The sequence below is a fragment of the Hemiscyllium ocellatum genome, chromosome 28 (assembly GCF_020745735.1).
Source record: "Hemiscyllium ocellatum isolate sHemOce1 chromosome 28, sHemOce1.pat.X.cur, whole genome shotgun sequence".
Lineage (NCBI taxonomy): Eukaryota > Metazoa > Chordata > Chondrichthyes > Orectolobiformes > Hemiscylliidae > Hemiscyllium > Hemiscyllium ocellatum.
Genome location: NC_083428.1, coordinates 31,231,943 through 31,256,589, shown reverse-complemented (window position 1 = coordinate 31,256,589; position 24,647 = coordinate 31,231,943). Strand labels below are relative to the sequence as shown.

General features: G+C 39.2%; 1 protein-coding gene across 2 annotated transcripts in view; it reads right to left on the bottom strand.

Moving 5' to 3' along the window:
• Positions 1-292: 292 nt before the first annotated feature.
• arid3a (AT-rich interactive domain 3A) overlaps positions 293-24,647 on the bottom strand; it is a 93,204-nt gene continuing 68,849 nt past the window's right edge. Inside the window, exons 3-7 of one of the 2 annotated variants that reach the window (XM_060846097.1) lie at positions 22,655-22,838; positions 21,024-21,268; positions 18,992-19,273; positions 5,833-5,922; positions 293-643 (exon numbers count right to left, since the gene is read on the bottom strand). In XM_060846097.1, the coding sequence (XP_060702080.1) occupies positions 492-643; positions 5,833-5,922; positions 18,992-19,273; positions 21,024-21,268; positions 22,655-22,838 (953 nt within the window). In that variant the 3' untranslated portion in view covers positions 293-491. The remainder of the gene's footprint in view (positions 644-5,832; positions 5,923-18,991; positions 19,274-21,023; positions 21,269-22,654; positions 22,839-24,647) is intronic. The other variant, XM_060846098.1, reaches the window with a different exon arrangement.

Here is a 24,647-nt window from a genome sequence, read left to right as displayed (position 1 = left end):
GTATAAGAATGATCGATATAAATGGATAAACACTGAAATAGCTTATCCCTTTCTTGTTCTGCAGTAACTGAACATACCAAAATCTAAGAAGCAATATCATAGATGTAGTCAAATTTTCTTTTCCTTCAAAAAATATCAATATTCACTTATAAATCTCAATTAAAATAGCACATCATGGAAATACACATATATTCTTTAAATGCTGAATTTGGCTGAAAAGAAAAATGTAACCAATGATAAATCTTGATTAAAGATTAAGTAGATTTATGAGGTATTAGTAGTTTTTAGCTGCTTCTGGATCTCATTCAGTGACCCAAGAAAGTTTATAAGCAGAGTATGTATTATGTTTAACTGTTGGCCATTTTAGCCATTCAATTGAAACCTCTGGTCATCAAAAGTTACTTTCCTTGAGAGTTAAAAGCCTGAGAACTCCTTTTAAAGTGTTGGTGGTGATGCACTATGCTGAAGTTGGCATTATTACAGCTGCAGCCTCATGGTGAAGAGTTGTTTGAAGTATGTGATGAGGAGGAGGTAGGTGTGCGAGGTACAGGCAGGCTAGGTGTACCCTGAGAATTGTTATTCTTGTTATTTCCTTTGATGCTCGAAGCACCAGATATACCAGGTCCTTGACCAAACAGAACACCTATTTGAAACAAAATATCGTTTAATATATTTAATTTAGAATGCCATTTCAAAACACTGGAAATTGTCATTAAATTTGCAACTCAATTACAGCTAATACTTATTTGAGTAAACTAAATATAACAATCATTACCAAACCAACTACACATACAAACTCAAGCACAGAAGAGGCATCGTAATCAGATTAGTTTTCATCTAACAAGATCAGGAAAGGGGAAGAGTTCTCATATCATGAGAAACAAAGCATGAACTGCTGACAGCCTTTAGAGGATACTTAAAACAAAATGTTTGAAAAATTAAAAACCTTCAAATGACAAGTATTTAATGTATATGGGAATTATAGAACTTTTTTTTAAAAGGAGGATGTGATATAAATTAACATTCAAAAGGCTTTCAGAAGGTATTCTTCATAACCACAGTCAGCAACTATGTGGAGTCAGGGACAATTAACAAACTGACTACAAAACAGAAAAAAAACAGTGAGGGTAAAAGTGGTTTCACAGAATGGTAAAAATTGTGACAATGTTTGATGGGGATTGTTGCTGTGACCACTATTATTAACCATTAAGATAAATGATTTGGACTCTGGAATCAGGAGTACAATTTCAAAATTTATGGATGCCATTAAATTGGGGAAAGGAGTTAATAAGGAGATTATGACAAAATTGATATATTAACAGCAAAATAATCTCAATATAGACAGTATCAGGTGTGGATTTTCTTACTAGGAATAAGGAGGCCACCTGGGACTTGGATAATTAGACTTCAAGAGTGGAGGTACAAAGGGGTCTATGAGGTACAGATATACTAAGAGTAGCAATGCAAATTTTAAAAAAAAATGATGTGAAAAGCAAACAGACTTAAAATTATAAAGTGTACATTAAACTTATATACAGCCACAGTTAGACTATGCTTAAACAGACAATTCTGGGAAAAAATGGGTTTGGAACTATCTGAGAATGTACAATTGATACCAAAATTGAAGAGGTCCAAAATGTTTGGTGCATTTTAAGAAGTGATCTGGAAGAGGTGGTCTTCAATATTACAAAAAAGATTTGATGCAGAAAACGTAGAAATGTTTTGTGAGGGTGTCTAAATCCAAGTTCCATAAATACAGGATAGCAACATAAATCCAATGGGAAAATCCCCAAGAAATTTTACTCGTGTTCAGAATGTGACACTTGCTACCAAATGAAGTGGTTGACATGAAAGGCATGAATGAATTTAGGAAAAGGTGGATAAGTGGAAGAGAATAAATAGGAATAGAATAAAATGGCTAGGAGGTATGATGAAGTTAAGAGTGAAACATGTTTAATGCAGAGTCTAAAGACCATGCTATGCTACGAATGCGATGTACAGCCTTCACGAAACAAAAAACAAAATCATACTCTTAGGTGGACGAAGTAATAAGAATTTTATGATTCAGTTAATATGAATTCATGTGCTAACCTAAAATGAATGTTGCTGAAGTCAAGATAGAAAAATTCTTCCAAGTACAAGAACACATAGCAGCAAAGACTTGGGAATTCTTTCAATAGTTGAAATTGTGAAAATTACATCTGCTACAAATGACAGAGGACAACAGTACATCTGAAGGAAAGTCATCTCCAGCACTTCTAACTAAGGCTCCAAAACAGTCAGGATATGGCAAGAACATTGCTGCCTTGATTTTTACCTTTCATCATTTGAAAAGATACTTTGTTTCAAAGTAATCAAAATCTAAAGATCTTGGGAATGGAATTTTTTAACAATTGAATAATAAGGAAATTCAGCTACCTGTGCATCAACACTAACTAGATGAAAAACGGTAAGGGTGGTTAGAGAATGGTTTGTTACAATGCATAGAATTACTTTCTAACCAATCCATTAAAAAAAATCCAACAAGGGAAGACTTGTTTTTTTGATCTAGAAGTGAGATGAACCAGAACAGAAAAGGGTAGTAAAAGCAAAACGACATTTAAACAGTCCATGTGAAAAGGCATGGTTGATTAAAGATATAAGGCAACAAGTGAAAGAGGCATATAAATAGTAGAAGAATGGCAGGTAACAGGAGTAGAAGTAAAAAAAGTATATACATTTTTAAAGGAGAAACTATAATATCAACTTATTAAGGTACATAAACGAAATAGTGAAATGTTTTACATGCACATCAATAAAGAAGCTTAAATGAAAATAGGACCATTAAAGGTATAGACAAGGCAATACCACAGGAAATAATGAGAAAGTCTGCAGAATATTAAAAATTGTCTTTTGTAAATATCAGGAAAACTAGAACAGGTAGACATGAAATTGAAAGATAAGTGGACAGCAATGACATAAATGCACTTAAAATAATAGAAGGAAGATCTATTGGACAAATTAAACAGGCCAGGGCCCCACATTTCGATAGACTGCATTCATATATTTTAGAAGAATCCAGGGAAGAGATAGCAAAGGTATTATGACTCATATTTAATTATTTGCTAGAAAAGACTAGGTGTTAAAAGGACCAACAGATAGCTAGCATAAGTCCAATTTGTTTTTTTTTCGGTGGGCTGCAGAGAGGCAGACCTCATTCAGGAAGTTGTATGCCAGCCATCTTAACATCAGTTGTGGGAAGAATAATGGAATTCATACTAAAGGTGACAATAGAAGTACATCTACAAATGAGCATTAAGAGCAATAATCAGAATGGATTTCAAATGGGGAAAATCTTGTTTGGCCAACCTTCTTGAGTTTTTCGAGGATGTAACAGAGAGAACAGACAGTAGTTATACCTTAGTTATAACAGAGATTCTCAGAAGGTCCTCAGAACAGAGTAATAAGATTAGTCAATACCAAGTCAGACTACATATGGCAAAACTATTTGTTAGTTGACTTTGAATTAGAAAGCAGAGTGTAGGAATACAGAGTCGGTATTTCAAGTGCAGGGTGGAATGTAGTATTCCACTTCCACCTGTGCTTGGCCTATTGTTGTTCAAGATTTACATTAATAATTTGATCTATGAAATCAATCTATGACACCAAATTCAGATAGGGGTGGGCCAATGGGAGGTGGAAGATGCTGAATGTCTAGGACCTGAACAATTTACAGGGACACTTTATTAAACTTGTGAACAAGTGAATAATTGGCTTTTGAAATCTACCACAGATAAATGCGAGATTGTATATTTTGGTGGGAAGAACAGGGAATAGCTTATTACTGGAGAAGAACATAGAACATTACAGTGCAGTGCAGGCCTTTCGGCTCTCCATGCTGCGCCGACCTGTGAAACTAATCTGAAGTCCATCTAACCTACACTATTCCATTCTCGTTCATAGGTCTATGCAATGACCATTTAAATTACCTTAAAGTTGGCAAGTCTACTACTGTTGCAGGCAATGCATTCCATACCCCCACTACTCCCTGAATAAAGAAATTACCTCTGACATCTGTTCTATATCTATCACCCCTCAATTTGAAGCTATGTCCCCTCGTGCTAGCCATCGCCATCCGAGTAAAAAGGCTCTCACTGTCCACCCTAACTAACCCTCTGATTATCTTATATGTCTCAATTAAGTCACCTCTCAACCTTCTTCTCTCGAACAAAAACAGCCTCAAGTCCCTCAGCCTTTCCTCGTAAGGCCTTCCCTCCATAACCAAGCAACATCCTGGTAAATCTCCTCTGAACCTTTTTCAAAGCTTCCACATCCTTCCTATAATGTGGCCGCACCAGAGTTTTGTACGTCTGTAGCATGACTTCATGGTTCTGAAACTCAATCGCTCTGTCAATAAAACCCAACACACCGTATGCCAGCTTAACAACCCTATCAACCTGGGTGGCAACTTTCAAAGATCTATGTACATGGACACAGAGATCTCCCTGCTCAGCTACACTAACAAGAATCTTATCATTAGCCCAGTACTCTTTATTCCTGTTACGCTATCCAAGGTGAATCACCTCACACTTTCTGCATTAATCTCCATTTGCCAAATCTCAGCCCAACTCTGCAGCTTATCTATGTCCTTCTGTAACCTACAACATTCTTTGTCATTATCCACAATTCTACCGACCTTAGTGTCATCCGCAAATTTACTAACTTATCCTTCTATGCCCTCATCCAGGTCATTTATAAAAAGGACAAACAGCAACGGCCCCAAAACAGTACACCACTAGTAACTGAACTCCAAGACGAACATTTCCCATCAGCCACCACTCTCTGTCTTCTTTCAGCTAGCCAATTTCTGATCCAGACCACTAAATCACCCTCAATAGCATGCCTTCATATTTTGTGCAACAGCCTACCATAGGAAGCCTTATCAAACACCTTACTGAAATCCATATACACATCAACCACTTTACCCACATCCATCTGTTTGGTCACCTTCTCAAAGAAAAGGTGTAGATCTAGTAGACAGTAGAAAAACACCGATCTTGGAATTAAAATACACTGATCACTAAAAGACCTGCCATAGGTTAGCAAGATCACTAAAAAAAACTATAAGCTTCATGCTTATAAGCACAGAATTCAGAAGTAATAAAGTGATACCAAATCTAAAATGTACCTTGGTTAAAGAACATAATGCAGTTTTTGTCACGATATTATAAAAAAGATATATAGTAGCACTGAAGAAAACAAGGAGAAGATTTAAAAAGATGCATGTCAGAAAAGAATTGACAGGCTGGGTCTCTTTTCTCTTGAAAAACAGCTAATAAAGGTGTTTAAAATTATGAAGGGTAGTATAGAAAGAGAGAATATTTCCTTTTGTGGGGAACAGCATAACTAGAGACCATACATATAAGATGGTGACAAAAGTTCCAACAGAGAATTCAGAAGAAACATCTTCAGCCACAGTGATCAGAATTGGAACTTGTTGCCAAAGGGAGTGGTTGGTGCAAGTAATATAAATGCATTTAAGGGAGTAGACAGACAAGCATTTCAGAGAAGAAGCAAATCAATGGTTGCAGTAATAGATTTGGATAGGAGGTGGCTCAATTGAACCATGAAAACCCCAGCATGGAATGATTGTTTTGTACATTCCAGGTATTCTTAATTTGGAGCTCTTATTGGAATACCCTGAAATGTAATAAATTTTAGGATTTTGCATGAAGTAGAAAGGAAATCCAACTTTTCATTAAAGAATGCAGATCAAAAAGGTATTTTCTGTAGTCTATTTGACAAATTATATTTGAAATATCCCATTTGTTCAACATGAAACTTCAGATTTACCTGTGTAAACAACCCCATTGATCTCCACTGACATACTGATACTGCTCATGCCATTTGTTGTCAGGTTCAATGCTGATTCTTGGCGGTCTGCTGGGAAACAAACAAATCATGTTAACAATTCACCATGGAAAATGGTTGTAAGAAATGAAGTGTTAGAAGTCGGACCTGGGTCAAAATATATTAATGTCCCACTTCAGAACTTCAGTACAAAATCTAAGTGAATACTTTCACTGCAGTACAAAGTATTATTTAGATATCAATTGAGTGTTTTAATTGTATTCAGGTATTAACTGGACCAGCACCATTGCTCTTAAATATTTAAAGGCATTGTTGAATAGAGGTGTACACATGTCCCTGCAAATAACATCTTTTGCAAATAAATAAAGACCAGTTTTGTCTCCAGTTCTGTTCTGCACTGCCTGTTTATCATTGGTAGAAGTATCTAAGATTTAACTAATCAGAAGCATCACCAGCTTTGAGGTTTACATAAAGGATGTGAGGAGAAATTGAATATCTCTCACGGGTGACCTTACCGAAATTTATAAAATAATGAAGGGTATAGATAAGGTTAATGGTAATTGTCTTTTCCCCAGGATGGGGGATTTCAAGACTAGGGAGCACACTTTTAAAGGTGAGGAGAGAAATTTCAAAAAGACATAAGGGGCAAAGTTTTTACACCAAGGGTACTTCACATATGGAATGAGCTTCCTGAGGAAGTGATGGATGTCAGTACAAAGTTTAAAATACATTTGGATAAGTACACAACTAGGAAACATTTGGAGGGATATGGGCCAAGAGCAGGCAGGTGGGAGTTTAATTTGGGATTATATTTGGCATGGACTGGTCAGACCAAAAGGTCTTGTTTCCATGCTATATGACTCTTTGACAAATCACCCCTATCAAAATACAATGCCTACCATTTTCAGGACTATCCAATACAAGCTCAGAGATGCAAAACACTTGGCTGAATCAGAAAGCTGACCAATCTTCAGTTATATGCAGACCAAAAGACTAGAAGAAATTCTATGATACTCTGACAACTGCCTATTGACACTAGTCTACTGGCTCATCATCAATCTTTAGTGCTGAGGAGTAGAAAGTTCTGACAGAAAAAGTCCAATTAATAAAATGATGAGCAGAACACTTAATTACATCCTCAAATTATGAAGACACAATCAACAGGGTTAACATCAACTGCCCCTTTGAGGAATCTCCCATTGTTATGTGAAGAATGCAACCACACTTCTGCCTAATGATAAATTTACAAAAGCACATGCTGTCCCAGTGGAGGTCTAAAAATTAGAAATCAATGCAATAGTCACTGAACTCTCAGTTTACGAGGACTGTAAGAATACTTCTCCATACTCGAACTTATGAAGATGTGGGTGTACTGTACCTTTGAGAGTTAAAAGCTAGCAGAACTACCTGGCAGCACCAAGTGTTCTGAATAAGGTAACAATGTAACATTTGGTTGAAAGCTAGATTAACTGAGTTGCCTGGAAATGACAAATCAGATTTGATTTAGGCCAATCAGTTTAAATTATACTCCAAAAAATACCAAACTACAACCAAGTTTGAATTTGGTATACGGACAATCTTAAAAGCCAATGACACAATCTGATGTTCGTTGGTGGGGGGGCATAAGACCAGGGAAAATCGGACAATTGAGAGGAGAACTGCCAAGCCAATGACATCTGCAGACTGCCCAGAGAATAGCTCTCTTAAAAAGGTCCCTTTATCGATCAGTAACCTGTGATGCAGAAATCCCTAAGAAAAAGGAAAGAAGATCCGACGTTTGGCTGGTTTTTGAAAAGTTGAACTTTAGTAAATCTTAATCGGGGAGGGTTTTATACTACTGTAGAAGGGGAAAGTAAACAATAAGTTAGAGGAAGAGTTGTAAATAGTTGTTTGTTAATTATTCTCTGTTACACTTTAAGAAATACAGTTGTTACTTTCATTTTATCCAGTTCTTGGCCTTTTAAATTTTCATAGATTACTACATGGGATAAATCTTTTCTGTGTTGCTGGTTTAAATTAAGCAGGAGGGTTTACCCCTTATCGTAACAAATAGCATAGGCAGAAATAACACCAATTTTATGACAGTCATTAGAGGAATTCCACTCCTCCCCATTGCTGCCAGAATCTTCACAGGAATCCCTCTGATCTACTTAACACAACATCAATACTAGCATCTCCTTGAGACGATCAGTGCAATTTCAAAAAAGGTCAAGATTTAAAAAGGACTGATATAATGTTTGCAGTTCAACAGATCCAGGAAAAATGTGAAAAACAGAACACAGACCTCTAGACCATGTTAGTTGCCTTGACCAAGACATTTGACAGAATTAGCCATGAAGGCTTTTGGAAGGTAATGCAAAAGTTTGGCTACTCTTGGAAATTCATCATAATTGCCCAGCAGTTTAATGACAGCATATCAATGTATACCCTAAATGACCGTGAATCTTCTGATCGATTTCCAATTGCTAAAGAAGTTAAATATAACTGCATGCTAGCATACACCCTCTTCGATTTTCTTCTCTAATGCCTTCTAAGTTAGCAATACTAACATCAAAACCAGATATCATAAGAACCAGGATTTGCTTAATCTGACAAACTCTAGACAAAGACCAAAGGTTCCAAGGACATTGTGCACTGGGTTGCTGTTTCAGAGGTGTAAATGCAATGCAGCATGGATTTATTGCATGCATTGGAGAGAACAACAAGAGCCTTACAGTCAACAAAAAGTAAACCAAATGAATGTACCAAACTGTGCCAGAAAAGGCCTTCTTAGATCCAAGGTTTCCATCCACCACCAAACATGTTAGTAGTGGATGAGTTCATTGCTCTCACCAGCATATACTCAACTGCCCATATTGCCAATGAGACCATGCAGGAATCCAAGAAGCTCAACTACGTTCACTTGAGCTACAATCAAAACCTTTGAAGATGAGATGGCAGGGAAAAAAAGTACCAGTGAAATGTTCACCGAGCTGACATGTCAAGCATGCACAACATATAGTCAGTCACAACCGAGGTGAGCTGTTTATACGGCCGAAACACCCATCAGTTATTTACCAAAGCAAGTTTTCTTTGCAGAGTTTGACACTGGTGTACGTTCTCATGTTGACCAAAGAAAGCTCTAGAAGGTCTCTGAAAATTTCACAGAGTTTGATATAAACTTAAATCCTCAGAGAAGCTTGCCAGGATCGCTGTTACTAGTACAAACAAATTTTAAAAAATGAAACAGCTCTCTTTGGAAGCAAATGCATACAGAGAGAGAGACAAAAGAGAAGGAAAGGAAATCCAAGCCAGCAATTCATTCAAAAGTCAACTGTCCACAGTATCCACCATCATAGTGGATTCAGGTTTCTCAGACACTGAAGCACTCAAGTACCTAAATACAGCAAGACCTGGACAACATTCAGGCCTAGCCTGATAACTAGCAAGCAACTTTCACACACGTGCCAGGCAATAACCATGTCTAAGAATACAGAATCCAACCAGCGCCATTAAATCTCAATGGGCAATATCATCATTGAATCTCCCACTAACATCATCTTGGGGGATAGCACTGACCAGAAACTGAAGTGAACTAACCCATAGAAATACTGTGGCTGCCAGGGCACATGAAAGGCTGGGAATTCTGTGGTGGCTACACCACCTGTGACTCTTGAAAGCTTGTCCATGAGGTCCAAAAGCACAAATCAACAATGCACTAGAATACTCAGTAATTGTTTAGATGAATGCAGCTAAAACAACATCCAAGATGCTCAACACGATTCATGGTGAAACAGCCTGCTTGACTGGCAACTCACTATCATCTTCAACTTGCACTCACTTTACCAAAAATACGGGTATGATATGTAGGTAATGCATTCCAACAGCTCAGCAAAGCCCCTTCCAAACCTGCAATCTCTGCGATCCAAAAGGACAAGGTAGCAAAAGTACAAGAACATCACCACCTCCAAGTTCCCATCCAAGCCACATCCTATCCTAGCTTGGAACTACATGATTGTTTCTCCACTGGTGCTGGGTCAAATTCCTAGAACTTCCTCCCTACCAGCAGTGTTGGGTGTACTTGCTCCACATAGACTAACTGTTTAAGGAGATGGCTCAATTCCACCTTCTCATAGACAATTAAGGATGGGCAATTAATGGCCTTGAACAAGTTTAAAAAAAAGCAACTCCACAAATAAGAAACTGTGAGGCAGACCAATCCTGTTTTACAAAACTCTAGTAGGTAAATAACTGAGACTTTAATGAATTTAATCTGACAACATGTGAGCTATGGGCTTAAAATGCAGAGCACAATAGACCTTTAGTTTTTATTCTGCAAAGTAAGGAGACCTGTGCATTCTGCACCATAACACAATTATGGAACATTCAGAATTACGCAAACTTTCCATTATTTTGTAATTATTGGCTTTTGTAGTCACCCACATGCTCAAAACTTTATCAACCCCACAAATGATGGTTAAATTTGTCATGAAAAGTCGGAAAGAGAGAAAAGGCTGCCATTGTACTTTTCAAAGAGGGGTGGAGCTCTCCCAGTGTCCTAATATACATTTAAGCCTCAATCAACAGAGCCATAAATAGTTAATCCATAATTTGTTGTTTGGGGACTACACTTAAAAAGTAACACAGTTGTTGAAGCACTTTATAGAATGCCCTGACAACATGAAAGCTCCTATATAAATGTTCCTCCTTTCTTTTCATCGCTATCCTTCCATCTTCCTGGACAGCTCTTGTACGATCAACACAGTCAACAAGTCCAACCTTCTTTATGGTCTTCTGTATCAGGCATGGCTCAGTTATTCACACTCTTACCTCTGAGTTAAAAGTGTTGTGGGTTCAAGCCACCACCTAGGATTTGAAAACAAAAATTGGTGCTGGCACTCCAATGCCACCAACTTTTAAATAAGACATTGAAACAAGACCTCATCTACTATCTGAAGCTGATATGAAAACTTGAGCCCGTCTTTATACACTGTTATAAACTTTCATTTACAAAGATATACAAGACATACATGTTCGAACTGAACCATCTCCATTTCAATTGGTTCCCATCATGACAGCACAAGTGAATCTCTCGTTAAAGCCTACCCAACTGCATATAATTAAAAATTGAAACACAATTAACACTTATCCCACTGCACTGGCCAATAGTTATCACAATCATCACCACAAAAACAGCTACCATCTTTTAATCCATTCTTGTATACTTTTGAAAGGGGAAACACAAACATTTCTGCAGTTTGGTACGGTCTGTTGTGAGGGTGCAATACAGTGTTGTCAACCCCTTTTTCCTCTCTGTAGCCACAGGATATCACTGTCCAGTGGGTTGTTGGTTTGTTGTTTGAAGTTTTTCTGACATCTTCAGTTGTGACAGCGTGCTGCTCCAGAAAGAAACTAAAAATTTATATCCACAGTCATCGTTTGAACCTAAGCTCAACTTTCAAAAAAAAAGTTGGAATTAAAAGTTCAATTATCTATAAATATTTTAGGTTTCTGATCAGTTATCATGACATCTTACCTACAAGACTAGCTTCATTACAAAAGGAAGAAAAGTAATTTAAAAATGATCAACACACTCAGACATTCATTCTTTTAACTTCAACATTATCTTTTCAGTTCTAACCATAAGTCTACATCCTCGAGGGGACATAGCAATAACGCTGGATTTTCCAGCAACATGGCAGATTTTCAGGTGGTACAGGTGAAGGAACAAAATCTAATGAAATAAACTGGTACTCTGGGTCTTAAACATTTCCACAAAGGTTCACGTACTGTGGTCACAAATAGGGGAAAGTGAGGATTGCAGATGCTGGAGATCAGAGTCAAGATTAGAGTGATTTGGAGATGCCGGTGTTAGACTGGGGTGTACAAAGTTAAAAATCACACAACACCTTCTGATGAAGGGCTCCTGCCCAAAACGTCAATTTTCCTGCTCCTCGGATGCTGCCTGACCTGCTGTGCTTTTCCAGCACCACTCTGTGGTCACAATTAACCGTGATCTCAGAGTACCCATTTCAGAGAAATCTCAACATGCTTGAAGCCGATAATAAGTTTCCTTCCTCATGGAATACCATTCCAGATGCTGCTTTAGCTTTTTGGAGAGATAGCCAATTGGTCTCTATTCTGAATTTGTCTTTCTGTAGGAGGTCACTCTCTTCCCCCAATGGTTGCTTTAAATGCTTGGTTAAAGTTTGTACTTGCAAAGAAAAGCTTACATGTTGAAAGGCCTTCAGTCTTTTAGAAGCTGTTTGGCATTTCTCAGTTCATACTACCTTTGTTTTTCTCAAATATAGATCTGCTCGTGGCATAGCTACTGTGCTGAAATTTGGGACAAAGTTTTGATAAACCTCAAACATCTCCAAGAACCTATTAACTTCCCATTTCATTGTCGGAATGGAGAATATAATGCTACTTGTATTTTCACAGCCCTGGAGATCACTCATCTTTGCCCCACTATGCGACTACAGGTCACTTCTTGCTTCTTGTGAAATTGGCCATCAGATCAACTGACTATTTTTGGTTGAACTAATTGAACTTGGAATTTTTTCCATGTGTCACTGTCCACTAGAAAGTTGTCTAAGCATGCTGCACAATTAAATAAGCCTGACACTGTTTAGTCTTTGAAAAGGTCTCCTCTACATTGGGGAGACTGGGCACCTCCTAGCAGAGCGCTTTAGGGAACATCTCCGGAACACCCGCAACAATCAACCACACCACCCCGTGGCCCAACATTTCAACTCTCCCTCCCAATCTGCCGAGGACATGGAGGTCCTGGGCCTTCTTCACCGCCACTCCCTCACCACCAGATGCCTGGAGAACAACACTTCATCTTCCGCCTTGGAACACTTCAACCCCAGGGCATCAATGTGGACTTCAACAGTTTCCTCATTTCCCCTTCCCCCACCTCACCCTAGTTCCAAACTTCCAGCTCATCACTGTCCCCGTGACTTGTCCTACCTGCCTAGCTCCTTTTCCACCTATCCACTCAACCCTCTCCTCCCTGACCTTCATCCCCTCCCCCACTCACCCATTGTACTCTATGCTATTTTCTCCCCACCCCCACCCTCCTCTAGCTTATCTCTCCACGTTTCAGGCTCACTGCCTTTATTTCTGATGAAGGGCTTTTGCCCGAAACGTCGATTTCACTGCACTTTGAATGCTGCCTGAACTGCTGTGCTCATCCAGCACCACTGATCCAGAGTCTTTGAAAGATGGCTGGGGCATTTCAGAGATCAAGTGCGGGTTCAAATGGCATGACTTATACTAGTATAACCTAGTATTACAAAGACAGATTTCTTTGCAAGGGCAGTCAAAAGAACCTGCCGGTACTTGAGTAAATCTATCTTGGTAATGTCGGCTCAATTACCTACATTACTTATGCAATCCCCTACCCAAGGTATGGGGTAAGAGTCGCTATAGTCACTGCATTGACTTATCAGGCTGGTCCAAAATTTAGTTCTTATAAAACTATTTGTGACAAAAATTAGATCACAATCTAAATGGGGAACTACTTAATGGCAAACTCTGTTTCATCACGAACAATTCATCTACATTTTCAGCACTGCAGGCAATTTCACTTAAAAGAAACTTCAGCACTTAACGTGCAAAAAGGAGCACATGCAGATTTCAGAACATGTACTTTGTTACAATTGCTGTGGATGGAATCAAAGTGAACTGAACAACTATACTAATTGGCCCCCAAACAAACTTACCAAAAAAATTTCACTTTTCATCATCATAGAGTCCCTACAATGTGGCAACAGGCCATTTGGCCCAACAAGTTCACACAGATCCATCAAAGAGTAAGCCACCCAGAGCCATTCCCCTACCCCATTACTCCATATTTACCCCTGATTAATACACCTAACCCACATACCCCTGAACACTATGGGCAATTTAGCATGGCCAATTCATCTAACCTGTACAGCTTTGGATTGTGGGAGGAATTTAACACCACTAATTAAATATGAATTAACAGGCAAATGATATTTCAAAGAGAAAAAAAATTGACAAAGATACAGCATATTAACACTTTAAGCATCCCCATCAATTCCCACAATATTAAATCATGTGCAGTTCCAAAGTTCTCTAACTCAAGTCTCTGGTTTTTGGGAAATCACACATTCCCACTCAATAATTTTGCCCTCATTGAACTGAAGTGGCTGGAAACAGTTCTCACCTAAATGGCACACTACTTCAGAACCTTCTCTCATACAATCTTGATGGCACAGATCCCACACTGGCTCTTTTACCTAACCTCTTCAATAAATCCTGCTAAACAGTCTGGTTGGCCCTGGCAAAACTGAAATAGCAGCAGTAAAGTTGTCCAATTCACATTCCTGGCTGAAGCCCTACCTTTGACTTCCAGTCCTGTTTAAACTATATACATACAGACACGCGCATACATAACTCCTTGCAAATGTGCCTTCTCTGTTCCCTCTACAGCTGCAGCTATCCTTACTGTCTGACAGCTGACAGCTTCAGACCGCTGTTTATTACCCAATGAAATTGCAATTAGCAATTCATGCAAAATCTTAAAAGTACTTTACAAAATTTTTTAATAACATGAAAGACATTTTAAAGAATTTACAAACTTTCCTTGCTGTACTACTCCAAATCAAAGTCACAAAGTCATCACAATATTGACGAAAACACAAGATGAATTTACTTAACACTATAATGTAAACATTGTATACTAAAGGGCGGCACGGTGGCACAGTGGTTAGCACTGCTGCCTCACAGCGCCTGAGACCCGGGTTCAATTCCCGACTCAGGCGACTGACTGTGTGGAGTTTGCACGTTCTCCCCGTGTCTGCGTGGGTTTCCTCCGGGTGCTCCGGTTTCCTCCCACAGTCCAAAGATGTGCGGGTCAGGTGAATTGGCCATGCTAAATTGCCCGTAGTGTTAGGTAAGGGGTAAATGTAGGGGTATGGGTGGGTTGCGCTTTGGCGGGTCGGTGTGGACTTGTTGGGCCAAAGGGCCTGTTTCCACACTGTAAGTAATCTAATCTAATCTAAAATATTTTCTAATTATTTGAAACAACTCAAAGACTGTTAACTTGTACTGCGTCTTTCACCATGAACGAGGGGCCAATGTACTACTTTCATCCTGTCAAGTCGTGGGCTGTTATCTGTAAGCAAGAATGACAGCAGTTGTGTGTATAGCAAAGTCCACAAACAGAAAATAATATTTAGCATTTAAACACTTTTCAGTATTAAGAGGTGAACGTTGACCAAGAGATAGGAAATATCTCTGTCTTTCTTTCCTCCACCAAATTCTACAAATGTCTGATTCTGTTCTTTGTCTTGGAATTCTAACTTGTCTGTAAACCTGACACTAACTCACATGCAATGCAAGTATCAAACTTCACAGTATCATTGTTAATCGATTTTAATGTCTGAAAAGGATCAGCACACTTTAACACTTCCCCAGGAATGTGCTTTGCAAGAAGACAGCCCAACTTTCTTACAACATTCTAACTTTGTAGCAATTTTCTCAAATGACAAAATATATTTTAACTTCGCAAGGTTTGTAGCTCAGGTTGAGGTTAAGGATGTAGGTTTGATATCCAGACATTTCATTACCTGGCTAGGTAACATCATCAGTGGTGATCTCCAAGTGAAGCAAAGCTGTTGTCTCCTGCTTTCTATTTATATTTTTCGCCTGGATGGGGCTCCTGGGGTTTGTGATGATGTCATTTCCTGTTCATTTTCTGAGGGGTTGATAGATGGCATCTAGATCTATGTGCTTGTATATGGCATTGTGGTTGGAGTGCCAGGCCTCTAGGAATTCTCTGGCATGTCTTTGCTTAGCCTGTTCCAGGATAGATGCGTTGTCCCAATAGAAATGGTGTTTTTTTTTCATCCGTGTGTAGGGCCATAAACAAGCACATAGATCTAGATGCCATCTATCAAACCCTCAGAAAACTAACAGGAAATGACATAATCACAAACCCCAGGAACCTCATCCAGGAGAAAGATATAAATAGAAAGCAGGAGACAGCAGCTTCGCTTCACTTGGAGGTCGCCACTGATGATGTTACCTAGCCAGGTAATGAAACATCTGGATATCAAACCTACAGCTCAGCGAGCAAACCTACACCCTATATTTTAACTTGTTGAATGTTGGCACTATGTAATGTTCCTTTCCAAACCAAAACAAGTTAAATCTGATCTCATTCTTCATGTTAACACCTCTTTGTGTAATCTAAGCTTTCCTTCATATCGAGTTCAAGTTCACTAATTTCCTTTCTTTCCCTGGAGTCAAGATTTTCCCTTTCTCATGTCTTTCAAATTCAGATTTGTACTATTCAATTCCTTCTAGAAATGCGTAAGCAACAGATAGAGATAATCATTCTGCTCATTCAATGAATACAGCAAAAATAACTGCAATCTTTTGCACTCAATTCTGGCAAATTCCACTGTATTTGCTCCCAACTGTGGATTCATAGCCTTCAAGAGACCCCTATTTATAACAAACCCTGTAGAGACTTACAACTATTTGTAAAACAAAATCTGAATTTCTAAACTTCAAGGAAGCATTTGACAAGTCTAGAAGTTTTATGATTTTTATTGTCACCAAAAAAGCTTAAAAAACCAACTAAAAAGCAGAAAAGATAACGCTCATTGATGTCTTATTGCAACAAATAACCATGTACTGCTTATGTACTTGCTTTTTTGCATGTTTATGTGCATGCTCTCCACAACATGGGTTTCTCAGGAAATAGTCTACAGTCATGCGCAGCTTTCAACATGGTTCATGCCTCTCCAATCTGCCAAATCAATGTCCAGTGACAGAAGATCCCCTCCCTTATTTGTCCAAGAATTTCAAATCAACTTTTAACTGCAAGATTGACTCCAATGATTTGTTTCCAGGCCTCACCAGTGCAAATCTTCCAATATCCTTAAATTGCGATACATTCCTTCTCTTCAACCAATAGACAAGCTTTCCTCAGCATTTTGTCTGCCAACTAATTAATGTCTTCCTCTTTGCATACTGTAGCAACTACTGGTCTGGTCTCTCTTGCTCTCACTGTATTGAATTTTTCTAGACTGCCCAAGGGTTACAAATCAGTACAAGGCATGCCTCTCTTTGTGCATGAGTATGGAACATAGAATGCAGGGTCAGTAAGTCTTAACATGGGCCTCCTGTCCCTATTGAAATCATCAGCCTGTTGCCAGGTACACAACATATTTTCTTTTCAATTAATTCTACTTTCTCTTAAAAGAGACAAATTAAACTTAATCTTATGACCTTGCATTCATAACACACCAAACTGCAGGGTTGTAGTTTAATGATGTATAGCTGACAATCAGACCAATCAAGTCTCCCACCCAAAAGTCTTCTCAGAAAAATACCAACAAAATATTAATTTGTGCATTCTAGAATATTTCCACTTGTAACATAGAAACAGAGAAAATAGGACATAAAACCTGCTCCACCATCCAATATCATGATGGCCAATCATCCAATCAATATCCTGTTCCTGCTTTCTCCCCATACCATTTCATCTTTTTGGCCCTTAAACTATATCTAACTCCTTCTTGAAAACATTCAATGTTTTAGTCTCAACCACTTTCTGTGGTAGAAATGATTATTAAATAAAAAGGACTTTTTTTTTGTTAATCCAAGCCCTGACCCAGGGAGAGCTCAATCCAGAAATCAATGCTACCAGCTTGAGATGCACAGAATTCAGTGTTCAGCAGATCAACAGAGACAAATTGAAATAGTAACACCACTATTTCCAGCACAGTTTCTCTAAAATATCATTGGCATCAATGTCAAGATATAGGCTTACTAGAAAGGAGAGTAAAATGTGAGGTCTGCAGATGCTGGAGATCACAGCTGAAAATGTGTTGCTGTGATCTCCAGCATCCAAGGAACAGGAAATTCGACGTTTCGGGCCAGAGCCCTTCATCAGGAATGAGGAGAGTGTACCAGGCAGGCTAAGATAAAAGGTAGGGAGGAGGGACTTGGGGGAGGGGCGATGGAGATGTGATAGGTGGAAGGAGGTCAAGGTGAGGGTGATAGGCCGGAGTGGGGTGGGGGCGGAGAGGTCAGGAAGAAGATTGCAGGTTAGGAGGGCGGTGCTGAGTTGAGGGAACCGACTGAGACAAGGTGGGGGGAGGGGAAATGAGGAAACTGGAGAAATCTGAGTTCATTCCTTATGGTTGGAGGGTTCCCAGGCGGAAGATGAGGCGGTCCTCCTCCAGCCGTCGTGTTGTTATGTTCTGCCGATGGAGGGGTCCAAGGACTTGCATGTCCTTGGTGGAGTGGGAGGGAGTGTTAAAGTGTTGAGCCACGGGGTGGTTGGGTTGGTTGGTCCGGGCGTCCCAGAGGTATTCTCTGAAGCGTTCCACAAGTAAGCGGCCCGTCTCCCCAATATAGAGGAGGCCACATCGGGTGCAGCGGATGCAATAGATGATGTGTGGGGATCCTTCCATATCCGCCCCCTCCAAGGCCCCAAGGGATCCTTCCATATCCGCCCCCTCCAAGGCCCCAAGGGATCCTTCCATATCCGCCACAAGTTCACCTGCACCTCCACACACATCTATTGCATCCGCTGCACCCGATGTGGCCTCCTCTATATTGGGGAGACGGGCCGCTTACTTGCGGAACGCTTCAGAGAATACCTCTGTGACGCCCGGACTAACCAACCCAACCACCCCGTGGCTCAACACTTTAACTCTCCCTCCCACTCCACCAAGGACATGCAAGTCCTTGGACTCCTCCATCGGCAGAACATAACACGATGGCTGGAGGAGGACCGCCTCATCTTCCGCCTGGGAACCCTCCAACCATAAGGAATGAACTCAGATTTCTCCAGTTTCCTCATTTCCCCTCCCCCCACCTTGTCTCAGTCGGTTCCCTCAACTCAGCACCGCCCTCCTAACCTGCAATCTTCTTCCTGACCTCTCCGCCCCCACCCCACTCCGGCCTATCACCCTCACCTTGACCTCCTTCCACCTATCACAGCTCCATCGCCCCTCCCCCAAGTCCCTCCTCCCTACCTTTTATCTTAGCCTGCCTGGCACACTCTCCTCATTCCTGATGAAGGGCTCTGGCCCGAAACGTCGAATTTTCTGTTCCTTGGATACTAGAAAGGAGAGCCATTCTGATCTAGCAGTCCGGGACATTATTATACCTTGACTGTTGATTCTGATGTTCATTGGTATCTGAGCTGTCATGGCAAGTAGATTCTGTTGGATAGCACGTTGCATCAACCGTTGCTGCTCATCCACCCCAACTACCATCTTCTTCTCTGGAGGCTCTCCAGACTCCAATTTCTCTCTCAATTGATCTAATGCTGTAGCTTGTGCAGCAACTACAGCCTGTGCTGCAGCAGCCTGCGCTGCTGCTACCTGGTGACCAGTCAGTGACACAGGTAGACGACCTCCCAAAGACAGTGGAATAATTGAATCCTCCTCTGCAAAACAAAGTGAGACCAGAATATTCATAAATGTCAGTAAGTAGTATACTAGAAGGAATTACAAGGCCTATAACAAGAAAAAGCAATTCCAAATTTTTTTGCTGTGCCTGTTACTTTTTCTTAGCATAGTACCAATAGTCCACCATTTTTGTTACGGTACAAGTTCTGCACCATTTAAGAAGAATCGAAAGATGAAATTTCCATCATTTGTTAATCACTTACAATTTCGCCAAAATATTATTGTTCCTGGTGTCTAATAAATTCTGTGCAAACAGAAAAGTGCCAAATCGTAAAGCCATGGTTCCAAAACCTTTTATGATCAAATACTTCTCCTTAGGTGTTACCAAATTTTCATGTATCCTTACAGGCAGCTTTTGCCCCACTTTTTACTACATGTTTTGCAAATCAATATAATTACACATTACAGGTAACCATCTGTGCCCATGATAATTAATCTATTTTTACTATTCCTCTAATAAGCACTTTTGTAAATCCCACCAAAAAGACTCAATCATTAGCCCATCTTCACAAACTCACTTACTCAGCTACCCCATGCCAACTCCATCTTCTCCATCGAGACACCCCATCAGCAGCCTGTCTTTGCAACCTCCACTTCCCACTCACCCAGAGCCCTTCTTCACAACTCCTCCTCCTCATCAAACTCACTCCTTTGTACCTTTGATAGATGGATCAACTAAAGTTCCAGTCAGTTTAGTCTACTCCACAGTTTTCTTACCTATGATAAAGTAAGCACCTATCTCACTCAGAATTTAGGGCAGAAGTTCTCTTCTTGTTGCCCCAGTGCTCACTTTCTGCAGCTAGCTGCTCCTTCAGTCACAAGTTTCCTCTCTCCTATTCTTGCTGCTAGTATATCTAACTGCATACCATTAGTGTGCCTATTAGCAGTAAGTGTGGGAGGGAAATCACACCTGATTGGAGGAACAGTGAGTATTGGGAAAATGCATGATGATCCATAACCCAGAGCAGAGACACTTGTTTAGCAAATCTTTGACTACTCAAGAGGAGGTAGAGATTGGAAAGAAATTTCTAAATTCTGAAAATCCTCCATGACAAGAGCAATGTAATTCTTAGGCCCAGGAGCAAGTTACTCAGCTTCGGGAATAACCAACATTAAGAATTAGTTATTGGCAGTAGTGGGTATGACCATCAACTTCAATGCACTTGCGCTGAAGAAGGGAAAAATCTGCTCTCACACCAAACCTTTGTCACCGAAACTCTGATGGAAATTTGCGTTGGTCATGAGTGAAGTTATAATTTGTTCAAGAATAAATTTCCTCTAGGATTTTCCATTTACAAGGCAAATTTAACTTATTAAAATCTGATGAGTTGCCATGAATAAGATTAATAAAAAGAGAGGGTTGCAGAAAGACAAGTGAGACAATTTTTTAAAAAAGAGCCAGATTTTAAGACAGGAAAAATGTGAGAGATAAAAGAAGCTGAGATGTCAAGGACAAGGCAGAAGTGGAGCATTTAAAATCCAAGGTGTGCGAGAAGTCAGAATGAGCACAGCAGAAACCTTAAGACTTGCAGGGCTTTGGCAAACATTGGTCTAAGCCTGCTGAAGTCAGTAACCTACACACTCCATGAAATTCTATGTATGTAATAATTAGGAAGCTGAAATGCTTCAATATAAATAGTACTTTCCAAAAGAAAAGACAAGATTGCAATAGGTTCAACTTTAGCAGTTCTAATTCTTATAAATCGTACAACAAATTGAATGAAATACCTTTCTTTATTTTTACCAGCTGATTTATAGAGCTGCCATTAGTTGTTGTCAAATTTAGTGTAGGCACTTGCAATTTTGGGGAGGATAACACTGATGACGTTCCACTAGGAGAATAGCTATAAAGTGGTGATCCAAAGCCATGTCTTCGACCCTCTCGTCGATTGCTATCAATAGCAACCTGCAGTTCATTTGGAGAGCTCAGTCCTCTCTTCTCACATTCATATGGATAAAGGTATTTCATATATCTGCAAAAATGTAGGCACAAATTATGTTATATATGAACATGAGATTTAAAATTATGGGGAAATTAACAGTACAGGTACAATGGTCAATATCAGGAAAATCTTCAGAGCAGGACAACTATAATCAGCAACAGCTATACCAATTACAAACATATTTAAGTATGAAGCTCTGTTTCTTGCATAAGTGGTGGACAACAGATTACAGTAAAATGAAATTCTCAGATGGGCAAGTTATGGAAAGATGTAAATATTTTAAAATTTTCACCTGCATGCTGGAACGATAATATTATTACATTGACTTGTTTTTTGAAACTGTAGAGTAAAGCCAAGTGAACAACTTTGTAGTATATTTAATTCTAAAATATGATCTTCACTCAGAATAAGGTGATATTTGGTATGCCAGGCTGAAAGACGGAAAGAGCTCTCAATAAATAAATATTATAGTCAAATTGCACACAAGCGTACACAAAACTATATTATCCTGATTGTACTGCACGATCAGATTAATTTTTACAAACATAACGGGTGACTATAATCACAACACCTGTGCATGTCATTTTGAATGACAAAATTCAGAGCTGTAATGTCCATAAATACAGTAGAAACGTGACCTCTGGGGTTAATCAGAAACCACACTCACTCGATAGGTTTTCAGAGTCCAAACATTCCAAATCAGCTCTTGAACTAATTTATACAAGATGAATTGTGTTTTGACTGTATAGAACTTAATTAACAACAGCTTATATTTGTACAGCACAAAGACAAAATTAGGAACCACAAAAAATATTTTTCCTATTCTAGTTCATCATAATAGCATGTATCAACAAGAATGTAAAACAGAGCATAAATAAGTGGAAATATTAAAGCCCAATATTTTACAATGTTGCTTCAAATTCAGAAGATATAAATTTGTTAAGAATGAACAACGGTGCATTTATATAATGCTGTTGACAACTTTTGGTCAACCCAAAATAAACTGAATTACGTTTGATCATTCTATAATGTAAAGAAAGGCAATGGTATTGGACAAGAGTAATCTGTGTTAATAGTAACTGCTAAGAGATATTGACCAGGTCACGGGACATCTTCTGTTCTTGAAATTACATCGTGGAATTTTTATTTCCAATAGATGGAGAAAAAAAACAGGATCTCTGTTTAATATCTTATCTAGAAAATCATGGAGGACTTGGGTCAAGTCATCTGCAAGTTGTCACAATTGACAACTGACCATTATAGTAAAGATTACTGACGATTCAAGATTTGTGATGAAATATCAGACAGACATTTTCATTTATAAATAGACATAATCCAGTTGCTTGCTAAGTTTTAAAATAGCACTGAGCTGTTCCAGCAAACACAGACAGTTTAAAGTTTAATTTTTAAACTCACTGAGTTCTGAGTGTAAAGGCAGCACTTGTGATAGAGGTGGGTAGGTTGAGACCTTTGGTAATCTCCCTCCAAAGCTTCTTATTAATGACTTCCACTAGGCCTCCTTTCTCAGTGACCAGTGCGTAGAGCATATAGAGGTCCAAAACCTGCTTAGCCATAATGGGAATCCGATTAACTGGAGTTCCTAAAAACAAGATGCATATATAAAAATCAAATGATTCACATCACATGACTTCCAAACTCATCAAAATTTTTTTTTACATTAATTAACCTGCACCATTCTAAATCATGTACATTATTAAGCTACATGTAGTTTGGCAGATGCAGCTTGGAAAACTAGTTATAGAGTCAGAGAGATGTACAGCATGGAAACAGACCCTTCAGTCTAACTCGTCCATGCCGACCAGATATTCCAACCCAATCTAGTCTCACCTGCCAGTACCCGGCCCATATCCCTCCAAACCCTTCCTATTCATATACCCATCCAAATAGCTTCTAAATGTTGCAATTGAACCAGCCTCCACCACTTTCTCTGGCAGCTCAATCCATACACATATCACCCTGTGTTTGAAAACATTGCCTCTTAGGTCTCTTTTATATTTTTCCCCTCTCACCCTAAACCTATGCCCTCTAGTTCTGCACTCCCTGACCCCAGAGAAAAGACTTTGCCTATTTACCCTATCCATGCCCCTCATAATTTTATAGTGAGAGTTATTCAAGACATTTTCCAACTGTGCTATGTTCCAGAGCTAAAAAGGAGCAAACTATCCTAGAGGTCAATGTATAATGTGGAAGATTAATCAATAACCTCATGTGAAGGAGCATCTAGATGATAGCAATCAAACTGATTTTACATTTAGTTTGAAGAGAGAAGTGTAGGTCCAAGGTTAATTTTTTAAACATATCTAAATAAAGAGAACTTCAAGTCTATTAAGGTAGGAGTGGCTAACAGGAGCTGGGAAATTAGGCAGAAGAATTAGGTAAAAAGTTTTTAGGAAAATATTTAATAATCTCAGCAAACATTGAGAAAGAGGCAACATCCATTGCTAATAAGGAAGTTAAGGTAAAATATTAAGTTAATTTTGTATATAAATGAAGGAAATGTTAGACAAATCTACAAATATTAGTGATGAGTCAGAAAATTGAACAGTTGTGAATCAGCAAAATATGATTACAATAAAAGGGAGAAAATAAAGTAGGTGAGAAAGCTAGATCACAATATATACACTGACAGTAACAAGCTTCCTTTGCAAGGAAAGGGACTATCTAAAACTGAAACTTGTGTTGATCCTTTAGAATGAGGATCTTAAGAATTGATAATGGAAAATAAAAAATGGCAGAGGTACTGAACATGTATTTTGTATTCATCTTCACAATGAAAGACTTCAGAAACTTCCCAAAAATTCTTGAAAATCAATAAGTGCAAGAAAGAGAAAATTACTTAAAACAATTACCATCAACAGGGAAAAGGTGTTAAAAGCAGTGGCTAGCACTGCTGCCTCACAGCGCCAGAGACCTGGGTTCAATTCCCGTCTCAGGCGACTGACTGTGTGGAGTTTGCACGTTCTCCCCGTGTCTGCGTGGGTTTCCTCCGGGTGCTCCGGTTTCCTCCCACAGTCACAAAGATGTGCGGGTCAGGTGAATTGGCCATGCTAAATTGCCCGTAGTGTTAGGTAAGGGGTAAATGTAGGGGTATGGGTGGGTTGCGCTTCGGCGGGTCGGTGTGGACTTGTTGGGCCGAAAGGCCTGTTTCCACACTGTAAGTAATCTAGTTTTCTTAACCTTTAGATTAGATTAAAGATTGATAAGTCGCCAGGACCAGACAGCCTATATCTCAGGGTCCTTAAAGAAATGGTCAGAAAGACAGTAGTGGCACTGTTGATAATCTTCCAAAATTCCTTATATTCTGGAAGAGTCCAGCAGATTAGAAAGTAGCAAATATCACACTGTTATCCAAAAAAGCCAGGAGATAGATCAAAGGAAACTATTGACT